General features: G+C 45.1%; 3 protein-coding genes across 8 annotated transcripts in view; 2 read left to right on the forward strand and 1 right to left on the reverse strand.

Moving 5' to 3' along the window:
* The first annotated feature begins 834 nt into the window (after positions 1–834).
* MEFV (MEFV innate immunity regulator, pyrin) lies at positions 835–15008 on the forward strand. Of its 4 annotated transcripts, none has more exons than XR_012121918.1 (10): positions 835–3722; positions 5516–6349; positions 7845–8224; positions 8663–8758; positions 11260–11490; positions 11897–11919; positions 13610–13725; positions 13882–14102; positions 14257–14289; positions 14455–14542. XR_012121918.1 is itself a non-coding variant. In XM_037024449.2 (10 exons), exons 1-10 carry the CDS (start codon positions 3446–3448, stop codon positions 15006–15008), a joined length of 2577 nt encoding a protein of 858 aa, XP_036880344.2. In that variant the 5' UTR covers positions 835–3445. The 4 variants fall into 4 exon arrangements, 3 of the variants coding, with proteins under 3 accessions (XP_036880344.2, XP_073070714.1, XP_073070715.1); XM_037024449.2 differs by having other exon boundaries at positions 13882–13914; positions 14455–15008; XM_073214613.1 differs by lacking the exon at positions 14257–14289 and having other exon boundaries at positions 13882–13914; positions 14455–15008.
* A 3409-nt stretch (positions 15009–18417) lies between these two features.
* ZNF200 (zinc finger protein 200) overlaps positions 18418–27002 on the forward strand; it is a 37423-nt gene continuing 28838 nt past the window's right edge. The window contains exons 1-4 of one of the 3 annotated variants that reach the window (XM_017660229.3): positions 18420–18602; positions 19315–19645; positions 20236–20327; positions 20624–20747. In XM_017660229.3, coding sequence (XP_017515718.1) covers positions 19399–19645; positions 20236–20327; positions 20624–20747 — 463 coding nt within the window. In that variant the 5' untranslated portion in view covers positions 18420–18602; positions 19315–19398. Of the gene's footprint in view, positions 18603–19314; positions 19646–20235; positions 20328–20623; positions 20748–27002 lie in introns of all 3 variants that reach the window. The other 2 variants (XM_073214628.1, XM_073214627.1) reach the window with 2 other exon arrangements.
* The window catches only part of LOC108394851 (olfactory receptor 1f45-like), a 38485-nt gene continuing 32238 nt past the window's right edge, over positions 20756–27002 (reverse strand). Inside the window, exon 2 of the transcript XR_012121920.1 lies at positions 20756–23586. The gene's annotated coding sequence lies outside the window, so the exon portion shown is untranslated. The remainder of the gene's footprint in view (positions 23587–27002) is intronic.

Here is a 27002-nt window from a genome sequence, read left to right on the forward strand (position 1 = left end):
AATTATAAAATACTTTTAAAAAACTATCTTTTTGTTTTTTTATAAAAGTAATATAAAAGTAATTATATTATAAAAGTATTATAAAAGTAATACATCTTGATTTTAAAATCCTAAAATGATGCAAAAATGAATGTGGTAGAAAGTGAACCCTCTGATGACTAGGAATGGAGTAAAGGTCAGGGTGTCTGAGCTGTGCATTTACTTAGGATAAGAGCAGAGGTTGGACCCTTTGTGGCAGCTACATTAGACTTGGATTTACGCTGTTGTTCCCAAATAAGGGTACACATACAGTCATGGAGGTACAAGAAAGAAGAGTACACCAACCCTCCACCTTAATTATTAAATGTTTAAAATGCATCCCAAGGGCTATAATCCTATTTTCATTAAAAAAAAATACTGGAACCTCAAAAAATGGAAGCTTTGTGAACCTCTTTGACCTATAAAGGCCTCAGTAGCTTCAAAACCCCACCTTTCAAAGAAATCTGACTCAGAATTGCCCGTTGCAAAAGACACCACTCCAATTGCAAAATATCCTGCTGTATACAGGGAAAACCTCACTTCCCATCCAATTCTGTCATAGGTGCCTTAGTCTCAGCTTAAAGGATTTTCCTGGCCAGTCAAGATGGGGTCAAGTACCCCAAGAAAACAGGACCCTGCATGTCACCGCACAATTTCATCATCTCTGTCTCAGCAGTGGGAGGCTGCCTGGAGGCAGCTGGGTTACCACCTTCTGGAATCTCCTACGGGTCCTGGTTCCAGAGACAACCCCAGTGAACTTCCTCTGGCCTAACCTGAGAATTGACGCACCACAAATGTGCACAAATTTGGGTTCTTTTCTCAGCAGGATCCAGAAAAATGGATGTTTTACTCTGTAACATATGAAGCACCTGGACCAACTGATCACTAGATGAATTCAGCAAACAAGAACTCATCAAAAAGCCTTGATCCCAGGAGGTCACACACGGGCTGTTCGGCCGGCCGGGAGGGCAGACCACCCAGTCTCTGTCCAGCCGCCCTGCCTCCCTTAGACCCACCCCTCTGGCAGTTCAGCCCAAACTGACAAGCAAAAATACCAGTCACTGGAACCTTCCCAGTTTTGGAGCATATACTTAAAGAAGACCTTGTTGCTAATGACCCAGAGGTCATCCTAATATCATTATCCTGTCATTTACAGCACGGTGTTGGCCCCGCCCTGGGTTTCTCTTAGACACTCAGGGTTAAAATGATGAATACAAACTCGTGCAGAGGCTGAAGGGGAGGAAACAGGCGACCCAAAAGATAATGTGAGAATGACAAATAGGAGGGAGGAAACCAAATACACCCATAAAGACAGAGTGTAAGACCCAGCGAGCACTGCCCTCGGGGGTCAGCCCTCTCCTCTGTCTCTGGAGCACTCAACTTTCTCTTTGCTAAATAAAACCCCCCTGCGGCTTTCACTCTCTATTCCATCTTTTGACTGAATTCTTTCCTTCCAGAAGACAAGAACCAAGGAATTCCACAATCCACCACCGAGTAAACAATTGGTCAGCTGAGAAAATAACATTCACAATCAGTGATGAACAGTAAGACGATAAATTATTATCATTCAAGGAGGGACTATGCCAAGTGGTTGATAGAGTGAGTTTGAATGCTGGGCCAGAGCAAGTCACTGAACCACTCATCCCAACTGTACCTGGGGATGGTGAATCCTGCCCTCAAGGGGGTTACAGAGGTTTTTGGAGGTAATGGATGTAAAGCCAGCTGTGCCTGGCACAGAGTAAGCAGGTAACTGTGGGAGGGTAGCTGTGGGACCAGCAAAACTTCTCTAAGCAAACATTCCCTGAGAAATACAGAAAGCTTACGTCAGGAAATGCAAATGATGCCAGCTAAGTGATAGAAATATCACCATTTTGCAATCGCCATTGTAGCAATTCATTTAAGAAAGGATAACCACTAAATCGCTGAATGCTAAATCCATGGGCTGAAATATTCTGGGAGAAAGAGACTTTTCCACACACTCGGGTTACTCACTAATTATAAAGACAAAATGTCCTTTTGCAATGGAGAGATCTTGAGGGTGCCTGATTGTACCCTCAGTCTAATGATGAGGAAACAATCACACAAATCTAAATTGAGGGACATTCTGCTTGGAATGGACTTACCAAAAACATTAATGTCTTGAAACAGTAAAAAAGGCAGGGGAAGTGTTAAAGTTCCAGATGGAAGGAGACCACAGAGACACGGCAACTAAAATCAGTGCATGATCTCTGACTGGACCCTGGGTTGAAAGCAAAAGCTGTCAAGGGCATCACTGGGACAACTGGGGAAATAGGGACTGATGACAGTATGCGACGGGGGCGGGGGTGGGATGGGGTGAGGGTGGTTATCACCAAATACCGTAAAATGCAAACAGCCGGTGAGTCCAGGTAAAAAACATATAAGCGTACTATGCTCTCCTCTTTTCTGTAGGTTTGAAATTTTTCAAAAAGTTGGGGATAAAAACCAGGGTATGCAGAAAGACAGAGGCAGTTAACTGAGGAAGCAGTCAGCTCACCCCCCACACACACACCTTCCAACTTCTATTAGCCTCCAAGCCACTTCTGGGGCCCCCACACTGGGCGGTGAGCTCCAAAGGACACCTATGCCTTTTTCATCCTTGTTCGTCCACCCTCCTGGCATGTGTCCAGAACATGTTCCATAAGTGTGCACAGGCCGGCACCCTCCCTCTGGGATGTGCTCCCAGGAAGCCAGGGCAGAATCAGCTCTGGGAACAAACAGATCAGAATGGTGCTGCCAGGCAGGACATTGTGAGGCCTTCATGTTGCTGGAAGTACCAGACACCTGGAGGTGCGTCAACAGGGGCCACACCGGGGCGTGTCTCCCGCAGTCCCCTTCTGGCCTCACCTGCCCTCTTGGCAGGGAAGGACAAAACCGGCAGGGCTGTATTTGCTGTGCCCCACTCCCCAGCCATTGGCTCTGGAGGGTCAATAAAACCCCAAGAGTCTAGAGGAGAAAAGCGGGGCGGACCCTCATGGTCCTCCCCAGCGTGGGACAGGGGCTCTGTTCCCACCCGTGCCCCCTTATACCCTGGGAGGAGAGAGGGAAGCATCTGCAGGCCTGCCCAAGGATTGAGTCTGGAATCCAACTCCAGCCCCTCCCGCACAGTCCCACTGCTCTGCAGCCCAGCTTGCGGAGCGGATGGCTGGGGCCCTGGAGGGCCCCGTGTCAGGCAAGGCCTGTGCCCTCCTAGCTGGAAAAGCCACTGCATCTGTCAGGAGGGCACGCCAGCCAGCAATGACACACACATGCACAGCCTCCGTTCCCACCAAAGCACAGAGCGTTTCCTGTGCCTTTTCCGTTATTTCACAACCTGCGCCTTTTTACTCACCCTCTGGGCTCCAGGATACAGAACTTTTTCTCCTCCCAGAAGCCAGACATCTGGCTCTGGCCTCTCCTCGTCAACACCATGGCCAAGACCCCTAGTGACCACCTGTTGTACTCCCTGGAGGAATTGGTGCCCTACGACTTTGAGAAGTTCAAGTTCAAGCTACAGAACACCAGCCTGGAGAAGGAGCACTCCCGGATCCCCCGGGGCCAGATCCAGACGGCCAGGCCAGTGAAGCTGGCCACCCTGATGGTTACCCACTACGGGGAGGGGTATGCTGTGCGGCTGACCCTGCAGGTCCTGAGGGCCATCAACCAGCACCTCCTGGCAGAGGAGCTCCACAGGGCCGTCAGCCCAGGTAAGCAGGACCCATGAGCCCTCCTCTCCCAGTGTAACTGCTGTCGTTCCTCGGATGGGACGGAAAAGTGCACGAGGGAACTTGCTCGGCCCAGCGTGTTTTGACTTGGGGGTTATGAATCCCAGGTGTACCATGACCCCAGCGACTCTGGCCAAACAAGTCCCTTCTTCTGCTCTGGGCCTCAGAGCTGGATTAGTAAAAGCAAGTCTCCCAATGGCTTTAAAAAAAAAAAAAGGTGAGATTCTGACTTTGGGGCAGGACTAGGAAAGGCAGGGGCTGGCTGGCTCGCAGGGAATTGCTCTCATATTTGTGATGCACACTTTTGTACAGACGAGTGTCACTGGGTGAGCGAAAAGGGCTTCCTAGCCCATCATATTAACAAGGTTGATGGGTAATCTCATCACTACCCACCTGATTTCAGGTTTGAGTTCTTTAACACATTTTACAAATGCATTTAAAAATTCTCAAGAGGACTTTCTCCTTTTCCTTCTTTTCCTCTTCCTTCTCTCTCTCCCTCTTCCTTCCTTCATTTCTTTTCTTTCTTTGCTTTTTTCCTTCCACCTCCTTCTCCTTGTTCTTCTTCTGCTACTCTTTTAACTTTCTGAATTTATTGCGCTGTGATCAAAGAATGTGGCTTATTTGATTTCTGCTTTCAAAGACTTTTTGAAGTTTTGGGGTGAGCTAACACGTGATCAGTTTTAAAATTTTTTGGTGTTTGAATTTTTCTTCTATTTCTAGACTTTAACAATACATTAGAAATGCTTTCCATGTGCTTCTATGAGGTAGAACCATTTAAATAACACAAAAATCCTCTGCTCTTTCAAAGAACTACACCGCAGTCTGAGTCTGGTGTGATTTGATGAAAATTTTTAAATTCCTTTTTTGTGTCTTCAAATCCTGTTATTAGCATCTTCAGGGGTTCCCACCAGTTCTTGAGCTAGTTTTGGTAACTTGTGTTTTCCAAAGAGGCCAACTACAAAGTTTTAAACAACCTTAAGGTAATTTTAATAACAGCTTATTTAAGCCAAAAATTAAGGTGCTAATTAGAGGTTATTTTCATTTCTTTATTAGAGTAATGGTTTTCAAATTATATCCCAGGAGCTATTTCACAGATTCTTTAGAATATTAGCAAATAGTTGAATCAAATTTTAGTAATTTTTTTAACTGACAAAACTAACAAACTCATATTAAAATGCATCACTAACCAAATTTTAAAATACTGGAGGCCTCCAGTGTGATAGCTCACAATGTACTTGAACTTTTTATAAAGACCTAGGAATTATGCTTGTCATTTCTGCTTAATCTACCAGCACCCTGAAATGTCCATGCAAGCTGTTTCTTCTTTTTTTTAATTACCATTTACAGTGACTTACCCCTGTGAGTTAGGGTTTTCTTCACCTCATGAAACCAAAGAAAAAAACAGCTTCTGGAGTTTTAAGTGTTCTTCATAACCTCTGACTTCGAATTTTTGTGATCAAATATGTTGATTCTTCTTTATCGACTCGTTTCATAAGTAAGGCTCACATCTATAATCACACACGAATTAATGCCAATAAACTGGGGTTTTTATTTATCTTATGTGTTGAGAATTCTGGGTAAGCACTCATATTGGAAACAAAGGCACTATTTGAGAAACAGAGAAGATAATTAGTATGTTCCTACTTAATGGTGATTGACTGCTGTGGCCTAGAATTCTGGGCGTTTCTAGCTTCTAGATTCTCTCTCCCCGCAACCCCAGCCCTTGGCCCTGAGCTCCGGACATTTCCATGCCTTGTGCCTCTTTATCTTTCCAGAATATCCGACACAAGAAAGTGGCGCGAACGGATCAGCAACGTCTTGTACCTCTGGGGAGAATAAGCCCGAGAGCATGAGGATACCAGACGGCCTGGACGGTGACAGGCGGGGGCAAAGTGGTGATGGGGCAACCAGCCTGCCAGCCAGCCAGCTGGAGGCCGCAAGAGGGCCCCAGAAGAAGCCTCCAGGCAAACGGAGAGACCCTAGGGCCGTGGAGGGCCTGACTGCGCAGGGCAAGCCAGGGGCCAGGCCGGGGACTCTGTGCTCCCGGAGGAGCGCTGTCCCCAGCAAGCTGCATGGGGACAGGGCGAGCGATCCGGAGGTCAGGCTGCGCAGGAACGCCAGCTCTGCAGGAAGGCTCCAAGGACTCTCCAGTGGGTTGTTAACTGGGTCTCTGGGGAGAGGAAAGTCCAAGATATCTGAAGTATATTTACCTTCAGGAAAGAGGCGACCCAAAAGTCTTGAGTTTACCGTTTCTGCAGGAGAGAGAGACCCCCCCAATCCAGAAACTCTTCTGCCTCAAGAAAAAACAGGAAGAGGGAATCCAGACTCAGTAGCCACTGCCAGCATAGAGGCCACTGTGGCTCCAGAGAAAGGCTCCAGAGATCCAGAACATTCCGTCATCAGGAACACACTTTCCAATGTATCCTTGGCTGAAGAGAAGACCTGGGAGCATCCAGAATCCACACCTTTGAAGAAAAATGGAATTGAGAATTCAGAGTCCTCTGAGACCTTGGGAGAGGTGGTAGGCAGTACGCTCCGTGCTTCAAATCCAGAAGCCCCTCCATCTTCAGATAAGAAAGGACCACAGAATAGAGCCCTGGCATCCTTAGGTAAGGTGACCTCCTTTTATCCCCATTGTATTTACATCACTGGATCCCTGGGTTCCCAACCCTTTAAGAATCTGATGTAGGTTGTGAACCCTGAAAAAAATGCATATATATTCACATCTTCCCAAATGTTGCATCAAATATCACTTAGTTAGTTCTTAGATACTCTGAGTCCTTCTTTAGAATTCAAGGGCTGCACGGACCCCAGGTTGAATGACTGGGTAAAAATATTCCCTTTCTGGGGCCGAGAGTCCGCCATCTGCCTCTCTCTGGGCAGGGTGGAGAGCTTTCGGCTAAAATACTTGGTCTCTTCTACTAGGAAGCAGAAATTAGGATTATGATAGGTTGTGACTGACAGAAATGCCAAAGTAACATATTAAAATAAGACAGAAGTTTGTTTCTCTTTCACATAAATGATGCACAGGTGACCCAGGATGCCTGTGGTGCTCCATGGGCCGGAACCCTAGGCTCCTGTTATTTTTCTGCTCTGCCAAGTCTGCTCTCAAGCTCATGGTCTCTGACAGGGGCTTCCTCATCCCAGGCAGCAGGGTGGAGAGACAAAGAACAGCATCACTTAGGAAAGGTTTTCAGACGTTTCTAGAAGCTTCTAAGAATGCCTTCATTTACATCTTTTTGGCCAGACTGCAGTCAAATCTCTACACCAAACTGCAAGGAAGGTTGAAAAATGCATGTTTGGCTTTTTTTTGTTGGGGGAGGGCAGTGCTGGGGTGGGAGAGCAGCTATATGGACAGCAATCAATTCTATCACAAAGGCAGGAGGGGAGCATGGATACTGGGCCTCTCCCAGTCTCACAGATGCGATATGAATTTCTGGGACCTTGAGAGGAGGTAGAGGGGATTAATGGATTGAGCATATTTCTATTTATTCTTGGATCTCCTGTCATTTCTGCTTTAAGAAGCTGTGCTGTGTTCTTGGGGCAGAGCTGCTTGTCCTCATGGTGGGCTACACCCTTCAGCCATATAAAGTCCCCTTCTTTACTTCCATTTAAGGCTTCCTGGACCTTGACGTGAGCAGTGGGCCATTTGTTCCTCATTTGACATATCCTCCCCAAATGCTTACCACATGCCAGAACTCGGCTAGGGGCTGGGGGTCCAGTTATGAGGGAGCTGCCACCCCCTGGGAGCTTCCCCTCCAGTCACAAGCAGCCTGGGTGGTTCTAGGTGGCAAAGCAAACATTGGCCAGATTATCACCTGATAGATCCACATATGTGCAGAAGGCAGACACAGAATTTATAGCAAATGGACCCTCTTTAGGATAAAGGCTCAAGATTCCAAGTCACAGGCTGCCATGAGATCTAGCCCTTAGTCCTCAGTTCCAGTGGCTTCTTTGCTGCCTCGTGGAGGGAAGTTGGGGGAGGACAGCTAGGAAGTGGCTGAGGTCTCATGCATCTCAGGCATGGGCTCTGTTGTCCTGTTGTCCCTTGCAGCACCCCTTGGGTTTGTCACTCAGGAGATTTTCCCACTGCCTTGTCCCCAGGGAGGCCACAGGACGAGGCTGCGGGTCCTCTTCTTCATGCCCAAGACGGAGGCCCTGCTGGTGGCTCATGTGTGCATGATTCCTGCAGCTGCTCCATTCCTTCTAAGGATCCCAAGGCCTCAGGCAGACATTCCACCAGCTGCCCCAGGTGCCAGGCCTCTCTCCCAGGGAAGAGCTCTGGAGGCCGTGAGTGGCAAGAGGGCCTGCAGATGGCCAGCCTGGGCCCCAAGCCCCTGCCACAGTGTGAGCGGCACATGAAGCAGGTCCAGTTGCTCTTCTGTGAGGACCACGGGGAGCCCATCTGCCTCATCTGCAGGCTGAGCCAGGAGCACCGGGGCCACCGAGTGCGCCCCATCGAGGAGGCTGCCCTGGAATACAAGGTAGGGCTTCCTGCCTGAGGGCCCTTCTCTGCTGGGCACTTGAACACATTGGGGCTTGCTGCATTTTCCCAACAACCCTGGCAGGGTGGAGCATTAGCCAGCATTCTAGGGCTTTGTATGGCAAAAACACAATACAGACTGGGCCAGCGAAGGGAATTTACCAGTTCATGTAGCTCAGAGGTCCAGGGGAATGGCTTCAGGTGCAGCTGAATCCAGGGGCTCACAGAAGGCCATTAAGAATCTCTTTCACCACCTCCTGGCTCTGTTTCCCTTGGTGTGATGGGTTCATTCGTCCTTTCTCCTGGGCACCCTTTCCCATGTTCTCAGCTGGAGTATTCTTAGCTCTACTTCCCAAGGAAGATTTTCCCCTCTAAAGTTGGCACCAACTAAAGATGGAAGGAGCCATGTTTAAGCTTCAACAACTGACTTTTTTCCCAGGAACAAATTCAGAAGCAGCTAGAGCATCTGAAGGAGTTGAGAAGATCTGGGGAGGAGCAGAGGTCTCAGGGGGATAAGAAGACAGCAAACTCTTCGGTAAGGCCGGTCCTTACCCCACTTCCGTGGCCAGTCCTTGCCTGGCTTCACCCCTGCAGGAGGGAAGGGACTCAGAGTGAGCGGGGGGCCCAATCGGTTGTGGTTCATAGGGGAGCAGAGCTGGTGACACAGTTAGAACCTCCTGCTCCTGGGATGCAAGGAGGTAATGGGGTCCAGGGATGAGCTCAGCCTGGAGAGGGAGGCCAGGTGGGGGGCGTTTCCCAGGACTCTGTCACGGTGCCTCATGATCACCACAAAATGGTTTGGAGAAACTAACGCTAGTGGCTGCACTGAGGGATGGGACTGAGGGAAGGAAAGGCGAGACTTCTCAACTTTAAATACTCTTCTGTGTTGTTTTTATACATGTTGTCCATTTTTTTCCCACAAAAATCACTTTTAAATTCAAATGGCGAAAGTAGACATTTTCCTTAAAACTGTACTTTTGCGACACAGACTTCATAAGTACAACTTACCGGCCTTTCTTGGTCGGCTGGTAGCCAGCCTCTTGGAGGCACAAGTTGCTTCCGTTTTTCTGCAGGCGAAGTGGCCTCCCGCACAGAGCCTTGCTTTGTCTGACGCCTTTGCATTGGTTGGATCCCTTCTCCCTCTTTGAGTCCCAGCCTTCTGCTGAGACCCAGCACACTGCAATCAGAAACAGGCAAAGACAGCACAGGACAGAGTGGCGAGGGCTGGCAATGCCCAGGGTCTGGCTTTTGGGAGGCTCCTGCATTGTAGCAAAATGAAAACCATTTCCTATAATCCCAGGTGGCTTAGAGTTTGTGGCTGGTGCAGAGGTCCAGGACACCCCCTCCAGGAGGTGAGGTGGGAGCCTGGACCACTCAGGGAAACCCAGGGATACAAGAGGACCCAGCCTTCCCTGAGGACATTCCTAGCAACATGGCCCCTGTGGGGAGGAAATACTGTTTTCAGGACTTCTCTTTATTTCAATAGTGAAAAAAATTTTTTTTAACTGTAGGGAAGAGGAAGGAAAACTCTCCTTCCCAGTAGAATGCCAGCTAAAACAACTGTAGAAGACAACTGAATTAGACAATGTCCATTATACAAACACCAATAGAACAACTGGGATCAACAGGGATCATCAAGGGATGCTAAAATTTTTGGAGGCAGATCATTAGAGAACAGGATATTCACACAGTTTTAAAGTACCACTCCCTGAATTACTAAGTAATTAAGGAAATGATGTGTAGCACAGAGAGAACTGGTAGACCCCCTCCTTAACCACATGACCCATCTTAGTATCACAAAAATGGTGATGGAGAAACTGGACAATCTTTGCCTTCCCGTGGGATATGCTAGGAAGGCCGTGGCATTGAGTATCTGGTATTCTTGCCCAAAATGCTTAGCCTAAATTTAATCATGAGCAAAATTACCAGAAAATTTTAGAATATAGGCCACTGAACAAGACAACTGACTTGTCCTCTTAGAAAAAAAATGTTGCCGCCATCATCAACAACAATAAAAGGTGAGGAGATATTTTTGATTCAAGGGACTTAAGAGTTCATTTTGTCCTTTTGGGCCAAAAATTATGAGACTTACTAAGTCCAGTCTCAGTGGATCCAAAGGGCCCTCTCTTGCCTTGGAAGAAGCAAAAGGTCCCCTAGGGCTGCTCCGCCGCGCTGCAGCAGCTTTTTACTGACGACGAGACGGGGGTGACAATAGAGCTAATGGCTGACCAGTGTGCAAGGGTGGTGGAAGTCAAGTTCACGTGCACTCAAGTACATGGACTGACCACCCCACTCAGCCATCCTGAGAACCTCCTGCAGGCCGGCCCTTCTGTGGGTGGTGGAGAGAGAAGTCTGCCTCCGGGACCTTGCTGGCCAGAGCTGTGTCTGTTTATGACCCGAGGCACACGCCATTCTCACACTACCTTTTGAGGATGGGAGAAGGTGACAGCAGATACCCTAGAGTCCTGGGGCTGCTGTAACACACTACTACAGACTGGGTGACCCACAGAAAACTATTCTCACAGGACACAAGTCTGCAATCAAGGCGTTGGTGGGGTTGGTTCCCTCTGAGCACCAGGAGGGAAGGACATGTTCCCGGACTTTCTCCGCAGCCAAACAGATGTCTGTCTTTTCTGCATCGCTTCCCACGGCATCCTCCCTGTGTGTGTGTCTGCGTACAAGTCTCTGTGCTCCAGTGTGACCTCATTTTATAGAACTGTATCTGCAATAGTCCTATTTCTATATAAGATCATACTCCCAGGTACTGAGGTTTAGGACACACGTGAATTTTGGAGGGGACACAACTCAACCTGTAATACAAGGGGTTTTAGGGCATTATCCAAGAGCCAGCCCTTGCCACCCTCAGTCTGTTCTGGAAGGTTCTGGCCCATTTTGCCTTCTGCTCTGGAGTCCAGGCCTCCAAGAGGCTGAGGAAGCCTGCCTTTTACCTTCCTCTAAGAGGTGGGCTTCTGGGGATTCCATCATACGTCTGCCTACTGTACAGACCCCTAAACCATCCTGTCCCTTGTTCCCCAGAAACAAACTGAAACCCAGAGGCAGAGAGGCTGGGACCAGTTGGAACAGTTGTGCTGGTTGCTGGAGCAGCAAGAACAGCATTTTGTGGCCTGGATGGAAGAGCTGGGCCAAACCATTGGTGAGATCAGGGAGACGTACGGCACCCGAGTGTCCCGGAACATCACCCATCTCGATGAACTGATTGGGGAACTGGAGGCCAAGCAGTGCCAGCCAGAGTGGGAGCTTATGCAGGTGGGTGTGGCTGACCTTCCTCTGCCCGCTGTGCCCAGGAAGATAACAAGCTCTCTCAGCTCTGCCCACGCCAGTCAGGGAGGCCCTTGCGGTGGGGAGTGGGACTTGGTCTTGGTGACCCACAAGGCCTCTTGTGCCCAGACCCCTTTGATGAATACTCAGGAGCTCAGAGTGGCCCAGCATCCAGGGGATACCCTGGCATCTTCTAGAAGAGATCATCTGGGCTTGGGGACAGTTCTGATGCAGGCCCCAGACAGGCTGCCACACTGGGGTACGAGAATTAGCGTTAGGGGAGAGGTGCCCCAGTTTTGCTGACACTCAGGCTGGGAGCCCAGGAGGAAAGGCCAGAAGTCAGTGCAACCTCTAGGACACTGGCAATAAAGAGCCTCCCTTTCTTCTCTCCTAGGACATCGGAGTCACCTTGCACAGGTACTGAGAGTGCCCTGGTATCCTGGTGTTCCCTCAGGTGTTGTGAAGAAAGCATTTGGGGAGGACATGCTGTGGCCCTTCCCCAGGCTCCTCCTGTCTCCTGCAGCTTCCTAAGGCCTTTCCAGATTTGTGGAGGGAGAATCACAGCATGATCTGGAGGGAGAGCGTGGAGCTGAAGACTGGAAAGAAAGAGCAGAGCCGGTCATGGTGATGGTAGCTTCCCAGGAAACCTCCCTAAGGGCCCACGTCCTGTGCGTCTTCCTGCAGTGTCTGTGGTCTCCGGGAGCGAAGCACTTCCCAGGAGCAGAGCTGCTAAGCCCGGCAGTCAGGAGAGGGGAGCAGAGGGGAGGGAGGAGCCTGGACATCACAATCATCTGGGAGCTTAACAAAATCCCAACACCCTGGACCTGGCAGATTGCACAAATCCAAATCTTTAGGAGTGTGACACAAGCATCGGTGTTTTTCTTATGTCTTATTTTTGTGGTGGTAAAATATACATGACATAAAATTTACCATTTTTAAATGTATGGTTTAGTGGCATTAAGTACAGTCCCATTATTGTGCAACCATCCTGACCATCCACCTCCAGAACTTTCTCATCTTCCCAAATGTAAATTCCATAACATCAAACAACAATGCCCCAGGCTCCGTCCCCTGGTCCTTGGCACCCACCATTCTATTTTTTGTCTTTAATGAATTTGACTATTCTAACTACCTCATACAAATGGAAATCATACAGTGTCCATGCTTTTGTGTATGGCTTATTTCACTGAGCATAATGTCTCCAAGCTTCATCCATGTTGTAGAATGTCAGAATTTCATTCCTTTTCAAGGCTAAATAATATTCCACCACGTGTATATACCACATTTTGTTTATTCATTCATTCATTCATTCATCAAAGGATACTAGAGTCGTTTCCACCTTTTGGCTTCTGTGAATAATGCTGCTGTGAATATTGGTGTACAAATACCTGTTTGAGTCTCTGCTTTCAATTCTTTTGGGTATGTTCCCAAGAGTGGAATTGCTACATCACAAAGTAACTCTATGTGTACCATATATGTTTGCCAAAAACACAGGAGATATGTTATATATTTATTCTTCTTGAGGAGCCACCATACTATTTCCCACAGTGGTTACTGTTTTACATTCCTACCAGCAATGCACAAGGCTTCCAATCTCTCTACATCCTTGCTAACACTTGTTACTTTTGATTTTTTTAAAAATAACAGCCATCCTAATTTCACTGTTTTTTTTTCTCATTGATGCTCATTTTTATTTCAATAGAAAAAGACTAAGGAAGTGTACTCTGACATAGATAATTCTGGGTTGAACATTCCGGTATCAGCACCATTTTAAGGCCATTATTAAAGCTCATTGTGCTTTTCTTATCAGTAGTTTTTAAAACTCCCCAGGTGATGTCCAATCCACAGCCAAAGTTGAGGACCAATGTATTTTTTTCTTGAGTACGCAAGCAAGCACGTACTTTATTGGAGAAGTGAGGAAACAATGCTTGACAGACCAAGGTGCAGAGGACCCGTGTCTTGGAGTCCGAGGCCAGGGAGGATTTCCTTAGCGAAGCCCAGGCTGGCTGGATGTGTCCTGTAGAGGCCACACCTCACTTCCAGCTCATGGGAGCTTGGGTCACCCCCAAGTTTCAGGTCCCTATGGTCAGTAGTCTTTTGTCTCTAGGGCCAAGATGGTTACAGTCCCCGAGCCATGGGCCACCCCTCCAGAGCTGAAGGAAAAGATCCACCTGCTCTACCAGAAGTCAGAGTTTGTGGAGAAGAGAATGAAGTGCTTCTTGGGTAGGTGGGCTTGGGGGAGGATGGAGGGCGCCTGTTTGCTTCCTCCCTGAGATCCATGGAGCCCAGAGCCCCCTGACATCCCTTCTCCATGTCCGCTCAGCCCCCTGGTCTGCCCCTAGACAGGGAGGCGAACTCCAGCTCCTTTTCTCCTTTCAGAAACCCTGCGTTCAGAAATGGAGACCTTCCATGGTGAGTGTGGCAGTGTGAGTGCGTGCTGGCCAGGGATGATCATGATATTGCTTCATGCTGTTGATTTCTGGGCATGATTTACAAGAGAGAAAAATGCAGGAGACAGATCATGCAGACCTTCACAGCATCTGTGCAGTATTTGTGGGCTGGGCCAACTCGTCAGAACACAGTCTCCAAGGCAGGCCCAGGTGCCGGAGGGGAATGGGGTTATATCCGAACAGAGGAAGCAGAGTCCGGAGGGAGGGCGGTCCTTGTCTTTCCTTCCAGGGGGGGTCAGGGTAGATTCAGCCCCTCTGAATGGGAATGTTCAGGACTTTTTCCCTGTCTCCTTTTCCTCTATAGTTTCAGAACTGACTGGCGCACAGGCACATGCTGGTAAGTGCCCAGATCAAGGCAAGTGGTCTCGGCCTGCTGGGTACCTATGCTGATACCCAGTGTGTTCCAAAAGAATGGTCCTGTCCGTGTTTCCTGCAGGTGGGGAGAACCCTGTGGGGATGTTGCCCATAGACCCCCAGTTAGGTATTTTAATTCTTTCTGCAGTGAATGTGATTCTGGATGCAGAAACTGCCCACCCCAACCTCATCTTCTCCGATGACCTGAAGAGTGTGAGACTTGGAAACAAGTGGGATTGTCTGCCTGACAACCCAGAAAGATTTGATAGCTGCATCATTGCCCTGGGCTCTCCAAGCTTCCTCTCTGGCCACCATTACTGGGAAGTGGAGGTGGGAGACAAGACAGCGTGGGTCCTGGGCATCTGCAAGGCGTCCACAAGCAAGAAAGGGAGCATGACTCTGTCACCAGACAGGGGCTACTGGGTGGTGATGATGATGAGGCAACACAAGTACCAGGTGTCCACCATTCCCCCAACCCACCTGCAGATAAGGAAGCCCCTCAGACGCGTGGGCATCTTCTTGGACTACAAGGCTGGAGACATTTCCTTTTACAACGTGACAACCAAATCCCCCATCTACACATTCACTGGCTTCTCTTTCTCTGGGCCTCTTAAACCTGTCTTCAGTCCTGGGACACATGACAAAGGGAAGAACATGAAACCTCTGATCATCTGTCCCGTGGGCGGCCAGGGGCATCACTGAATGCCCAACACCCTGCACCTGTCCTCTGGTTCCAAGCCTTGTATCTTGAGCACCTAGGCTCAGCAGTCATGACTGAACACGTTCCAGCTGCTGTAGGGAATACAATGAATAAGAGAGCAGTGCCCCTTAAGTAATGCCAGGAGACCACGGAATAGCAGCAAAAGCAAGCTAGGTACACAAATTTGGCAAGCCAAGGGTTAAGAGAATACATGTACTGGTGACGTGCTGTGGATTTCAGAGGAGGAAGTACATGGCTGTTGCTGAATAAGTCCTTGCATGAATTAGCACCTTAAGATGTTCCTGGGGCATAGATCCCACCCTTAGGCCCTTAGGGCAAGTGTCCCCTCATTCTATCCTCCCCTGTCTTGAGGACCTGAGAGGCCTAGAGGAAAAACAAGCAGACTGATTGTTATGAAATATTTTTATACCAGGACTAATGAACTATGGTTCTTGAGAGTGTTGGCTGGGCCTCATAAGTAAATCAATTAGAAAACTTGTCTAAATTGCACTCAGTTTGCACCCAATTTCTTGCCTCTCAGATGATCACTGTGGAATCCCATTTCTCTATTGGACACCATGAAAGAGGCACAGCTGCTGGACTCTGGGAACCCAAGAAGATGTTTGTCACATTTTCCAAGTGTCCGATTATTCTCTCCTAATCTCTATCTGAAAATCTGTGTGCCTATGCAGTATTAGTTGTTCGTGTTTACAGACATATCCTCTATCATTCCTCATTTAAAGAGATACAAAGAGAAAGGGTGAAGGGGAAAAAAAGGAATCAAATGAAGATTAAACTCCAAACTCCTCCCCCAACTCCTCTTTCCATCTTTATACTAGAGCCTAGGTTGGACTCAAGTTCTCCATGGTTTTCTTTCTTTATGGAGCTTTGTTCATTGTGCATAATCCGTATGCTGCCACAGTTCATGTGCCATTTGCTTAGTTGTTCCCTACACTGGTCATTTGTTACTCCCAATTCTCCCTTGTTATATAATGTGTTCATGAATAACTTCGTGTATTTTTTCCACAACCTCCCCATATACATATTTTCTGTTTTTCCTAAAATCGTTCCAGAATGTGAACTATTTGATAATACTTGCTGCAGTTAGCCATTCAGTCCTTCAGAAAGATTAAAGAATGTTCCATGCCCAAAGCAGTGTGTGTCACGTGGAAATTTTTGCTGATTGAATAGAGATGTGATGTTTATGTTTCATTTCCTTACCTGTGACTGCAGTTGTGAAGTTTTCCATGTGAATTTCTACTTTGTGCTTCATTCTACAGAAATGATAGAGCTTATTTGACTACTTGCTATGTGGAATCTAGGTATTGAACTTAGTTGTTTGTAGTACCTGTTCATAAATACTTTAGATACTAAATATTCTGTCAAATGCAATTTTCTGCCCAGTGTTTTTTAAATTGAGATTTAACTCTTGTACCATAAAACTCACCTTTTAAAGTGTATAATTAAGTGGTCTTTAGTACATTCAAAATGTGTACAAACCTCACCACTAATTCCAGAATATTTTTATCACCACTGCACCCCGTATCAATCATTTCTATTCTCTCCTCCCCCAGCCCCTACCAACAACTAACCTATTTTTGTCTCTGTGGATTTTGCCTATTAGGAAAATTTCATGTAAGTAGGATAATACAATATGTGGTCTTCTGTGACTGGCTTCTTTTATTTAAAGGTGTATTCACATTGGTGGATGTATCAATACTTCATTCCTTTTCTATTGCTGAATAATCATCCATTATATGGATACACTACTGTTAACTTGTTTACCCATTCATTGATAGACATCTGGGTTGTTTCTACTTTTTAACCATTTTGAATAATGCTGTTTATTCCTGCGTTAAGTTTTAGCATGGGCATACGTTTCCATTTCTCTTGGTTTATACCTAGCAATGGACTTACTGGATCTTATGGTAATTCTATGTTAACATTTTGAGAAATTGCCAACTTTCCAAAGTGGCTAAAGCATCTTTTCAAATGTTAATGACCATCTAGTCTTCCTCCCCTGTGGGATGCCCTCATAGTCTTTTGCCTTTGTCTTTTGCCAGTTGGCAGGAGCTCTTTGCATGTCTGGAATGTCTTATTCTTTTTTGGTTTATTTTTTTTACAATTATTTGCTAGGCTATTACTTGTTTGACTTCATTAATAATTGTTTTTTTAAAAAGTCACACACATTTATATTTTACTTTAAGGCTGTTTTACTCAACATTAATGTTCTCTTGTGTTTTTTTGGTCACTAAATTCCATTTTTGTGTATAGTGTAAGGATGGAAGTCTTACTCTTTCCCCAGAATAAACAATTTTTGCTAGCACCATCTATTTCACACTAAGTTGAAATGGTACCCTTTCATATAGGCCCACATATTTTCAGATCAATTTTGGCCCTTACTAGTCTTTCCTACTCCTAGCTCAAACTGTGCTGCTTTGATTAAAGTTTGGTTGATTCGTCTTAGTAATTTTGACTTCTGGACAGGTAGCTATTATTTTTTAGAAAAATGTTGGTGTCACAGAGTTTTGACACTAGTCTCTTTTTAACAAATTTTAAGCCATGGATGTGAGTCACGTATTGCTAGCATTAGGAAAAGGCATGCACCTTTACTTGGGTCATGCCGCTGGAGTCTGGTGCTACCTAGAGCGTAAGGGTTCTCCCAACCCTGATCAGTGCCTCCCTGGGGAATGAGCCGAGTATGCGAACAACGCAAAGAATAAAGACGCTGTCAAAAGTCCGGGAGAAGCTGAAATTGAGGGCGGAAGAGGAGATGACTCGAGGAAGCCCAGGCTTTTTAGAAAATAAGATGGCCGGTCCAGACCGCAGTGTAGAAGTTGGCAACCGGGAGCGTAGAGGGGAGGGTCGCCCGACTCGGACCTAGGCACCCCCCCGCCGGAATGGACGGCTGTAAGGTCCCTGTAGGGGACTTAATCGCCACTATGCCCACTCAACACCTACGCAGCCGCGACCCAAACGGGACGCTGTGGCGGAAACAGCCGTGACTCCGGTCAGATCTTCCGGTCGGGAAGACAGCCCACTGCCGGGCGAGCCTCGGACTTGCCCCGCCCCCTTACACCGCGCCTAGCGGCCCCTCATTGCCTGTTCGGAGCCGAAATACATTTCCCAGCAGGCTCAGGAGCAGCCTAGTCCTACCTGGTGTGGTGCCAGCCCGACATGCAGAGCGGGAGTTGGCCTTCTGATGTCTGTGTCCCAAGCAGCGCCACAAAGAGAGCGCCTGCCACCAGCGTGGCCTCCCTCTGGCCCGGGGCGTTCCGCCAGTCGCCCTCGAGCCTCGCCTTCTCAGGTGCGGACTGCCCGCTCCAAGCGGGGAGACCAGGCTTTCGCACCGGAAGCGAGGCACCGGGTGTGATGTCACGGCGATCAAGGCGCTCGGCCTCCCAGAAGGCACCGCGCCCCCGCCGTCCTCCTCAACTGAAGGAGGCGCCCTCCAATCGTCGCCTGCGGCCTGTGAGGACACTCGGAAGGGCGAGGGGAGGGGTCGGCATCTCGCTCCCAATTTCCCGGTCTCTCCTCGAGCCTGTGTCTCCTGGCGGTCCCCAGCGAGCGGCCCGGGGTCGCAGAGCCGCCGAGAGGTGAGGAGCCCGCGAGGGCGGAACCAGGCCGAGGTGGCCTCTGGGGAGCGGAGCGAAGTCGGCTGCTGGAGGAGCTTGGCCGGATAGGGAGCCGGGAACGCGCCTCAGTGTTGCCGGTGGCGGTAAAGGGGCCTCTTGGCCGGGGGTAGAGGCTCCAGAGTGGATCCTACCGGGCTGCCGGGCCGCTCTCAACACGGCTTTGACGGCGGAAAGGAGTTGGCGGGGCTTGCGTGGACACCGCATGCGGCCTTGCGTTTGCTCTTTGAGCCATTCACCCACCCCTTAAAGGGCAACGGAGGCCACATTCAGTCACTTGGCAGACTTCTAAGCAGATGCCCTCGGTGTTGGACCTTAGATTTCCCGCCTTCTAACCCATTGCTGTTTCCACCAGTATGGTTAAACTGCTCTCCCCAGTGGAAATTGCACTTCACGTTTCTCAGGAGGATGGCCCTGGTCTTCTGATGGCTACCTCTGCTCCTTCCGTTTGGCCCTTTGGGTTTGGATATCCTCCGACTTTATTCTCAAGATCTTTCAGGTCTTGCTGAGAATACCCAGTTCAGGGACCTTCCCTTTCAGTTCTGAGTTCCCTACCCCAGCTTACCTCGCCTTTTCTGATTGGGATCTCATATGGCCTCACTAAGTAAGACGCATATTGGAGTGCAGACGTGCCCTGACGGAACTTGTGGGTAACCCATTGTTCTGTCGCCTGCAGCTTGGCTGTATGACAAATTTCCTTCAGTAAGAGGTGACTCTCAGAGCTCTTCAGAAACGAGTGTGGTGTGTGATTCAAGGCACAATGGCTGCAAAAGTGGTTCCCATGCGTCTCAAGTCAAAGCGGTCCTTTATACTGAGAGTTCCTCCAGACTCCAGGCTGAGCCAAGACCTACATCGAGATGCTACAAGTGGGCCCAAGACCATCCATCAGCTGGTTCTGGAGCACTTCCTCACCTTCTTACCCAAGTCAAGCCTGAACCAGCCCAATAAGAAAGTCAGGGAGACCCTGGTTATTATGAAGGATGTGAGCGCAAACTTTCGGAACAGAGGTAAAAACTAGAATTGGAGGAGATGCTTCTGGGAGCTGAGATAGACTTCCATGTCGGTAATGAAGTCAAGTTGGGGTGGTGGGTATTGAAAAAAGGAGTTGATTCTGATAACATGTTGGGGAAAGGGAGTATTTCTTTTCAAACTGAAGCTTGAATGGTTTTCTGGAATGGTGTGTGTAAAGCCACAGAATAAATACTGCATCTTTTCTATGGTGTCATTTTTACCCCTTCAGAGGGGAGTCGGAGAAATTTTTAGGAGTAAGCAATATGGGTGAATTACTGAATTGGCTTCCGTTTATGTGGAATTTGAGGAATTTGTGCTTGTGGACATCTTCTGAATTTACTTTCCCCAGTCTCTTTAGTAGTAATGAAAATTTGAAAAGGTACTCATTTTTTTCATGAGGAGATCCCATGTAGGTTCAAGACCCTGTAGTTATGGCTTAACTTCTGACTGGGCTCTCAGGAGCAGAAAAAAACAGGAGTTGCCTGCCAAAGGAGGCTGTGTGAACAGTCTGGCTTCAAGGTATGGGTAGAGCCTCCATATTAGAGTCACTGATCTTTCCATTAACTACTCTGTCCTCTTCCCCCAGGGCAGCCTCGTCCCTTAGTGAGGCTTCTGTCCAAAGAAGGAATCCAGCAGAAACAGCAAATAGTTTCTCTCTTTTTGAAGGCTGAGCCAGAGGTGGGTTCAGGTTTCCTATTCATTGTTTGAATGCATCACCTTCTCTGCTCTTGCAGCCCAGGGATAAGAACACACTCTTGGGGGTCAGCCGAGAGAATGGGTTCATTTTTCACTGCCTTCTTGCACACTTGTCTTCTTTTCCTCTGGCCCCTCTTTCCCATCTGTGCTGTATCTGCATGAAATGTACAGATGCCTGTTGCCAAACCTTCCCTGACCTTTGGGTCTCAGTCTTTTTACCAGCAGGGCTGTCAAGGAACCTCTGTTACTAAGAGGAAGGGGGTCTGTTGCTCTTTTAGGAGCTGGTGGTCTTGGAGGATTTGAATGTATTTTACTCTCAAGAAGAATGTATAAGCCTGGAACCTGCTCAACAGCCCACCTCAGAGAAAGAAGAAGGCAGTGTTGGGGAGATGAAGTTACTGGGTAAGAAATCAAGTCCTTTGTTGAGATTGAATGCTGCAGGAAAAGCATGCTTTTCTCCTTCATCTCAGACTTTCTATTCACATCATCAAATCACACATACATTTCAGTTTTGTTTCTTACATGGAGCAGAGCCTGCCAGCTATGGAGGGAATTTCCCCTGTATCTTGGGAATTGCAAGGGTGGAGGGGACTTCTCTTGGTAAACAAAGCCTCCTGCTAATGTACTAACATCAAACATTCAGGCAGAAAACAGACTTTTTCTGAACCCAGTGCTGTTCTCCCGTGGGTAAATTTTAAATTAAGATTTGTTGAACATGTGACTCTTTTAAGTCTTTTTTTTTTCCTTGATGTTCAATAGCTGTGAAGCCTACTAGTGAAAGTAAAAATATGTTCTGCCATTGTTGGAAATAATGTCTGGCCCTTCTTAAACATTTGTGGGCCATTATGCGCTAGGCACCAGTCTAAGTACTTTGCATGCATTTAGGATCTCATGTAATGCTCACAGCAGTTCTGTGGGATATAGGAATTACTACTGTTGTACAGATGATGGAATTGGGGCAGAGAAAAGTTAAGAAATTAGCCGAAGGTGGCACTGCAGTATATAGGAGAGCAGGGATTTGCATTCAGGGAATCTAACATCAGAGTCTGCAGTCCTGGCCCAAAGCTGTCCTGCCTCCCTGCTGCATTTCTCGTTTTATCAGGGACTGCCCTCTGCGGTCAGTGAATGGGGACTTCCTCCTTCGTACTCATTTCCCAGTACTGGTTAACAAGTGTCCTCAGCGCTACATATGAACTGTTGGGCGGCAGTTTCTCTGGAAGCTGCTTAGAGATGCTTCAGCTTTTCTCTAGAAATACGCTGCTACCTTAGAGTCAGGGGCCCTTAAAAGTTGTTTTTCTGGTTGCCTAATACTTTTTACCTTGTCTTCAGGGCTCTTTGCTTCTGAAAATGAAGCAGAGCAGTGAGTGGATTTTTTGAGTTGCCCGGAGTGACAAAAATCCATGATTAATGAACTCTGTAGTTGTCGCACACTGTATGGTCATGGTCAGGGTAATGGTACGTAATGGCCCTGGTTAATTTCCCATAGATTTTTCTATGTAATATTCTCCTTATTTGGGGGGAAAGTATGAACAAATCAGATTTATGACTGAGTTTTTCCTTGGTCTTGGGCAAAGCTAGCATTTTTGTTGGTGGGTATGTTGCCAGCTCCAGAAGCACTTGGGCCATGCCCCCTAAGCCCTGAGACCCAGTCCGCACTCTCTTCTTTTTCCCTCCCTCACACCCTAAAGCTGATGATTTAAGCGTAGAGTCCTTCACCAACATTTCATAAATATTACTGCTTTTTCCTTAGGTGGGGTTGAGTTCTAGACTTGATATTCAGCTGGTAAAAAAAGATTTATAATGTCCCCATTCCTGCCCTCCAAGGGCTTCCAATTTGTTTTGCAAGATAAGTCATTCACACAGAAAGACAAGCAGTACAAAACCATTATAGCTATAAAGAGCTATGATGAGGTTGAGACAGGATTTGGACCCAGGGGCAGAGTTGGGAAGAAGATGAGTTTGATTTGAGATGAAATTGAATCCATGGCAGGAAATAAAATGAAATTATTTTCTGGGTACTTGGACATGGGATATTAGAAGTTAGATGTAATGATGTTAGAGATTTGGGTATCATTAGCATACAGCCAGTATTCCAGTAGTACCATTTGATCAATTTGTAAAGGAAAAATGGAAGGGAATGAACCCTGAGCAGACAGGAATCAAAGGAAAATTCTTGACACAGGAGGACAGAATGTGTGTCTCACAGTCCAAATGAACCACATGAAAACACTTGAAAATGTAGAACATTTAAATTCTCTGAAGTAGTTCTTAGGGTCATATCTGTCCTCTTCTGTGGTATATAGATTTTCAAGATTGATGCAAATTGACTACATATGCAAGAAAGATAGATTCAGTAGATCCCAAAAAACAAATAATACAAGAGGACCTATCGTAATGCAATCCAACTAGAAATTAGTAATGAAATCATGAAAAAGGTTTTTCCACCTGGAAATTTTAAAACTATCCAGTAACTTCAGGTCAAAGGGGAAATACAAATTAAAATTGAATAATTTTCCTAGAAAACACTAGGTATCAGAATTTATGGTATAACATATATTGGTACTCAGAAAATTCCTGGCTATAAAAACATGTATACTTTAGAAAAATGAAAGTAAGCTTCTGGATCAATGTTAGGAAAACAACAAGATAAAAGAAAAAGTATATTAATACAAAATTAGTAATCAGTAAGTTAAAACTAGAAAACAGGAAACTAAAGAGTAGTAAGATTTGAACACAAGTTTCTGTAGAGGAAATTGAAATTGTCAAAAAAAATTAGCTCTGCACCAAGAAAAATGACCACCCTCAGTTTTTCAAGAAAATCCTTGTAAATCTTTAAAAATTAGACAATTTAATATGCTGTGAAAACTTCCAGAGTGTAGAAAAAGATAAAGTTTCCAAATTCTTTTTATGAAATTAATATAACAAAGGTACCACAACCTGATAAAAACTGTCATGACCAATTAAGGTTTATTCCAGGAATGCAAAAAAAATCTTGTGGTAAAAAGGAGGAAAATCCTAGGATCATTTTCATAGTTACTTAAAAGATATTTGACAGAAGACAAACCCCCTCATTAGAAGGCTTAACGAAATAGTCATTAACGATACTTTCTTAATGGGGTGCTTACCCTTTCAGCCAGCTTCATCTTCATCAGGGAACCCCGGGAGGCAGCCCCACTAACAATCAGGATAAAACATGAAGCCCACGTCACCACTGTTTAACATTGTGCTTCAGGTATTAGCCCTTACGGTTAAATGAGAAAGAAATGAGATATATGAGAATTTAAGAGAAAGATAAAAATACATCTACTTCTTGTATAGCTGGAAAACCCTAGAGAATATCTGAAAACTTACTACAAATAAGAGCTTTCAGTAAGGCAATGGGATGTAAATTATTATACATAAGTCATTAACTTTCATATATGCAAACAATCATTTAGAAAATACAAAATAAAAAAGATTTCTAAACACCTAATAAATTAAGAAATGTGCAAAAATTTTAAGAAAAACTTTAAAATACTTCTATAGGACACAGAAGTAGATTTGAATGAATGGCTAGGAAGAGTTTGCATAAAAAGGTCAGTTCTTCCCAAGTTGATTTATGAATTCAATTAGTCCCTTTAACAATACCAAAATGATTTTTTCCCCTGGAACTAGACAGTCTGATCTCAAATTCAAATGAAAAATACAAGTAACCAGGAAAATTGAGAAGAGCAGTGGGGCAGGGTGGGTCCAGCCCTCTTGGGTATTAAAGCAGCCACTAAAGCCTGATTAATGAAAACACTGGCATGTGAGCAGACAGACCAGTGGGATAGAATAAAAAGTCCAGAGATAGCCTCAAATACACATGGGGATTTTAGTTTGTGATGAACTTGGATCCAGTCAGTCAGGTAAAGAGCGAATTGATTAAAAGTGTTAGGACAACTCAGTACCTGTTGGGTGAATTATGCCTGCCTTTGCACACCAAGAAAAACTGCAAATGGATCAAAGTATTAACTTAAAAAAAATTTTTTTCAATAAAAATAAATTTTTTATTGAACCTTTTGAGATAGAGTTTTTTAAATAATAAAAGTAATACATCATCATTAACAAACATTTGGAGAATAAAGAAAAAGAATCTTGACACTTGGAATATCACTGTCCTCACAACAAATTTTAAAGAGTATATCTTTTTTCTGTCATTATAGAAGCAGTGTATACTCACTGCAAAAACAATTACATGAGAGGAAGATACAGCTAGAACAAAAAATCTCTTTTAGTGCCAGCTTCCAGAAAGAATGACTATTTCAAATTTAGCCAGTAACAGGGAGTATTTTTGTAGATGTCCTAGATTTTTCTCCAATATGTGTTTTACAAAGGCATAGTCATAGTATATATTTATAATTTTGTACCCTGTCCTTTTCATTTATCATATCACCCTTTTTTACCCTTCTATAGAGCCATTAAACTTATGATTTTTAAAGTAAAAGTTATGTTCTGTCAAGAGAATATACCACAATTCTAAACTATCCCCTTAGTATGATACATGAGTGGGGATGGTTTTCTCTCTATTACAAATATGTCTGCTACAGACACCTTTCTGTATGTTGTTTTCCCCATAATTTAGTTATGTAAAGATGAACCCACAGGTGTACCATTGCTTCAAAGGGTAGGAACAGTTTTATGGTCTTTGAAACATAATGCTAAAATTATCCAAAGCATTGAGGTCAACTTAGGGTATACCAACAAAATACCAGTTTCATTCCACCCTTGTCAGCATTCGGTCTTACCATTTTTTAAATTTCTTTTACTAAATAGCTAGAAATTTGTTCTGATCTGGTGGGATGTAGGCACATTTCCAGCACTGACTTTGGGTACTGTATCTTGAACCTTTTGACAACTTTTCTGTTATCTCACCGTCAATCACTTCACAAAATTTTTCTTTTCTATCCAGATCACCTCTGCTCCTGGACTTACAGAATCAAGGGCATGTCTTGTTGATTCTCCAGAAGGAGGATCTGGTGAAGGCCTATGTGTCTGTCTCTCCTGCTGTTGGGGCTTTTTAAAAATTTTATCTTTCTGTCCCTCATACAGAAGGTGTTACTTCAGTCTCCATTTTTCAGGGTGAAATGCCCTGTGTGTTAAGTGGGAGAAGGTGGATTCAGGCTCTCTCTATTCCACCATTGTCCCTGAAGGCCTCCTAAATAATTTAAATGTTAAAAAACAAAATAAGATAATTCCTTTATAACCATGAGCTAGGAAGGCCTTCCTAATTAAGACTCAAAGGTTCAGAAATCAGAAACCTGACACATTTGTTGAGATAACTGAGAGCGAGGTGTATTGCTGGTGGGTATGCAGAATGGGACAGTTCCTGTATATGTGAATCTGTAATTACCCATATTGCAGATATATTTACTCTTTGATCCAGCAGTCTCACTTCTGGGAATCTGACCTACAGATAACAGGAATAGCACACATTCAAGATAATGTACAAACAAGGTTATTAGTTGTGGTATTGTTGGTAAAAACACAAGATTGACAGTCCAAGTATCTGTAGGGTACTGACTGAACATGGTGTGTCTACACATCATAATGTAATTTCTATGCATTGGAATATAGCAGCTGAAATTAACTAAGTAGAAGAAATAAACATTGTAGTACCTTTTATAAAAGAAAGGGGGAGGGGGAAAAATGTATTGTTGCCTAAAGAAGAAATAAATAAAGAAGAATAAAAAACTAGTAAAATACCTGTCTGGGATGAATAGAATAGATGGGGACAGGGATTGGAGTAATCTCAGTGTATACATTTTCATGTTTTGACTTGAGCCATTTAAATATATTAGTTACTAAAAGTTTTTTTATTTTAAAAATTAGTGCACTAAAGGAATATGAAATATATTCCTTTGACTCTTCAGGAAAATAAGACAAAGCATGATTGTCAATTAAATGTCCTCAAAACATTTAGCCCTTTAATATAACCTAACATTTATAATCATTCATAAAACACTGGTTTCTTCTTAAAACTGAGAAGAAAATAAACCTATCACTATTAATATCATTAACTTATCACTATTAATATCATTTCTTATCTTCTGCAAGAAGATAAGAAAAAGGGGTTAAGAACAAATATTAGAAATGGAGAGAACCAAAACGTGATAAAGTAGGTAGATGGGGAGTAAATATACAATAATATTTTTAATCATGAATGTAAGTTCTCATTCAGAATGGCTATAAAATACAAGTGAACTAGAGATATTTTACTGGTAAATATAAAAGAAGATTCTTAAATATTGGAGAGAAATCTGGGGAAAGGAAAGCTTAAAATCATTTCAAGATATTATTACCTTCAAAATTTATTTATACTGCAAATAGTCAGAGGTTTTTTGAAAGGTAGAAGAAGGTATTCTGGCTAGTTTTACCAGTATTAGGCATGTTACAAACAGTAGTAACACAGCATGATACTAAATTCCAGATGTATAGAGCTAACTATAGAATAAATCATAAAAGAATGGCCAGAAAAACAGAATAGAAATTTTTCAGATTTTGAAAGACTAGTCTTTTTTCTGGTTTTAAGTTATACAGTTATCATAAAGGAAGGCTTCAATTAAAAAATATATTGATAGGGATAAAGTAATTAATATTTATAATACATAAAACTTATTTTATTTATGAAAGTCTGAG

This window comes from Manis javanica, chromosome 10 (assembly GCF_040802235.1).
Source record: "Manis javanica isolate MJ-LG chromosome 10, MJ_LKY, whole genome shotgun sequence".
Taxonomy (NCBI): domain Eukaryota; kingdom Metazoa; phylum Chordata; class Mammalia; order Pholidota; family Manidae; genus Manis; species Manis javanica.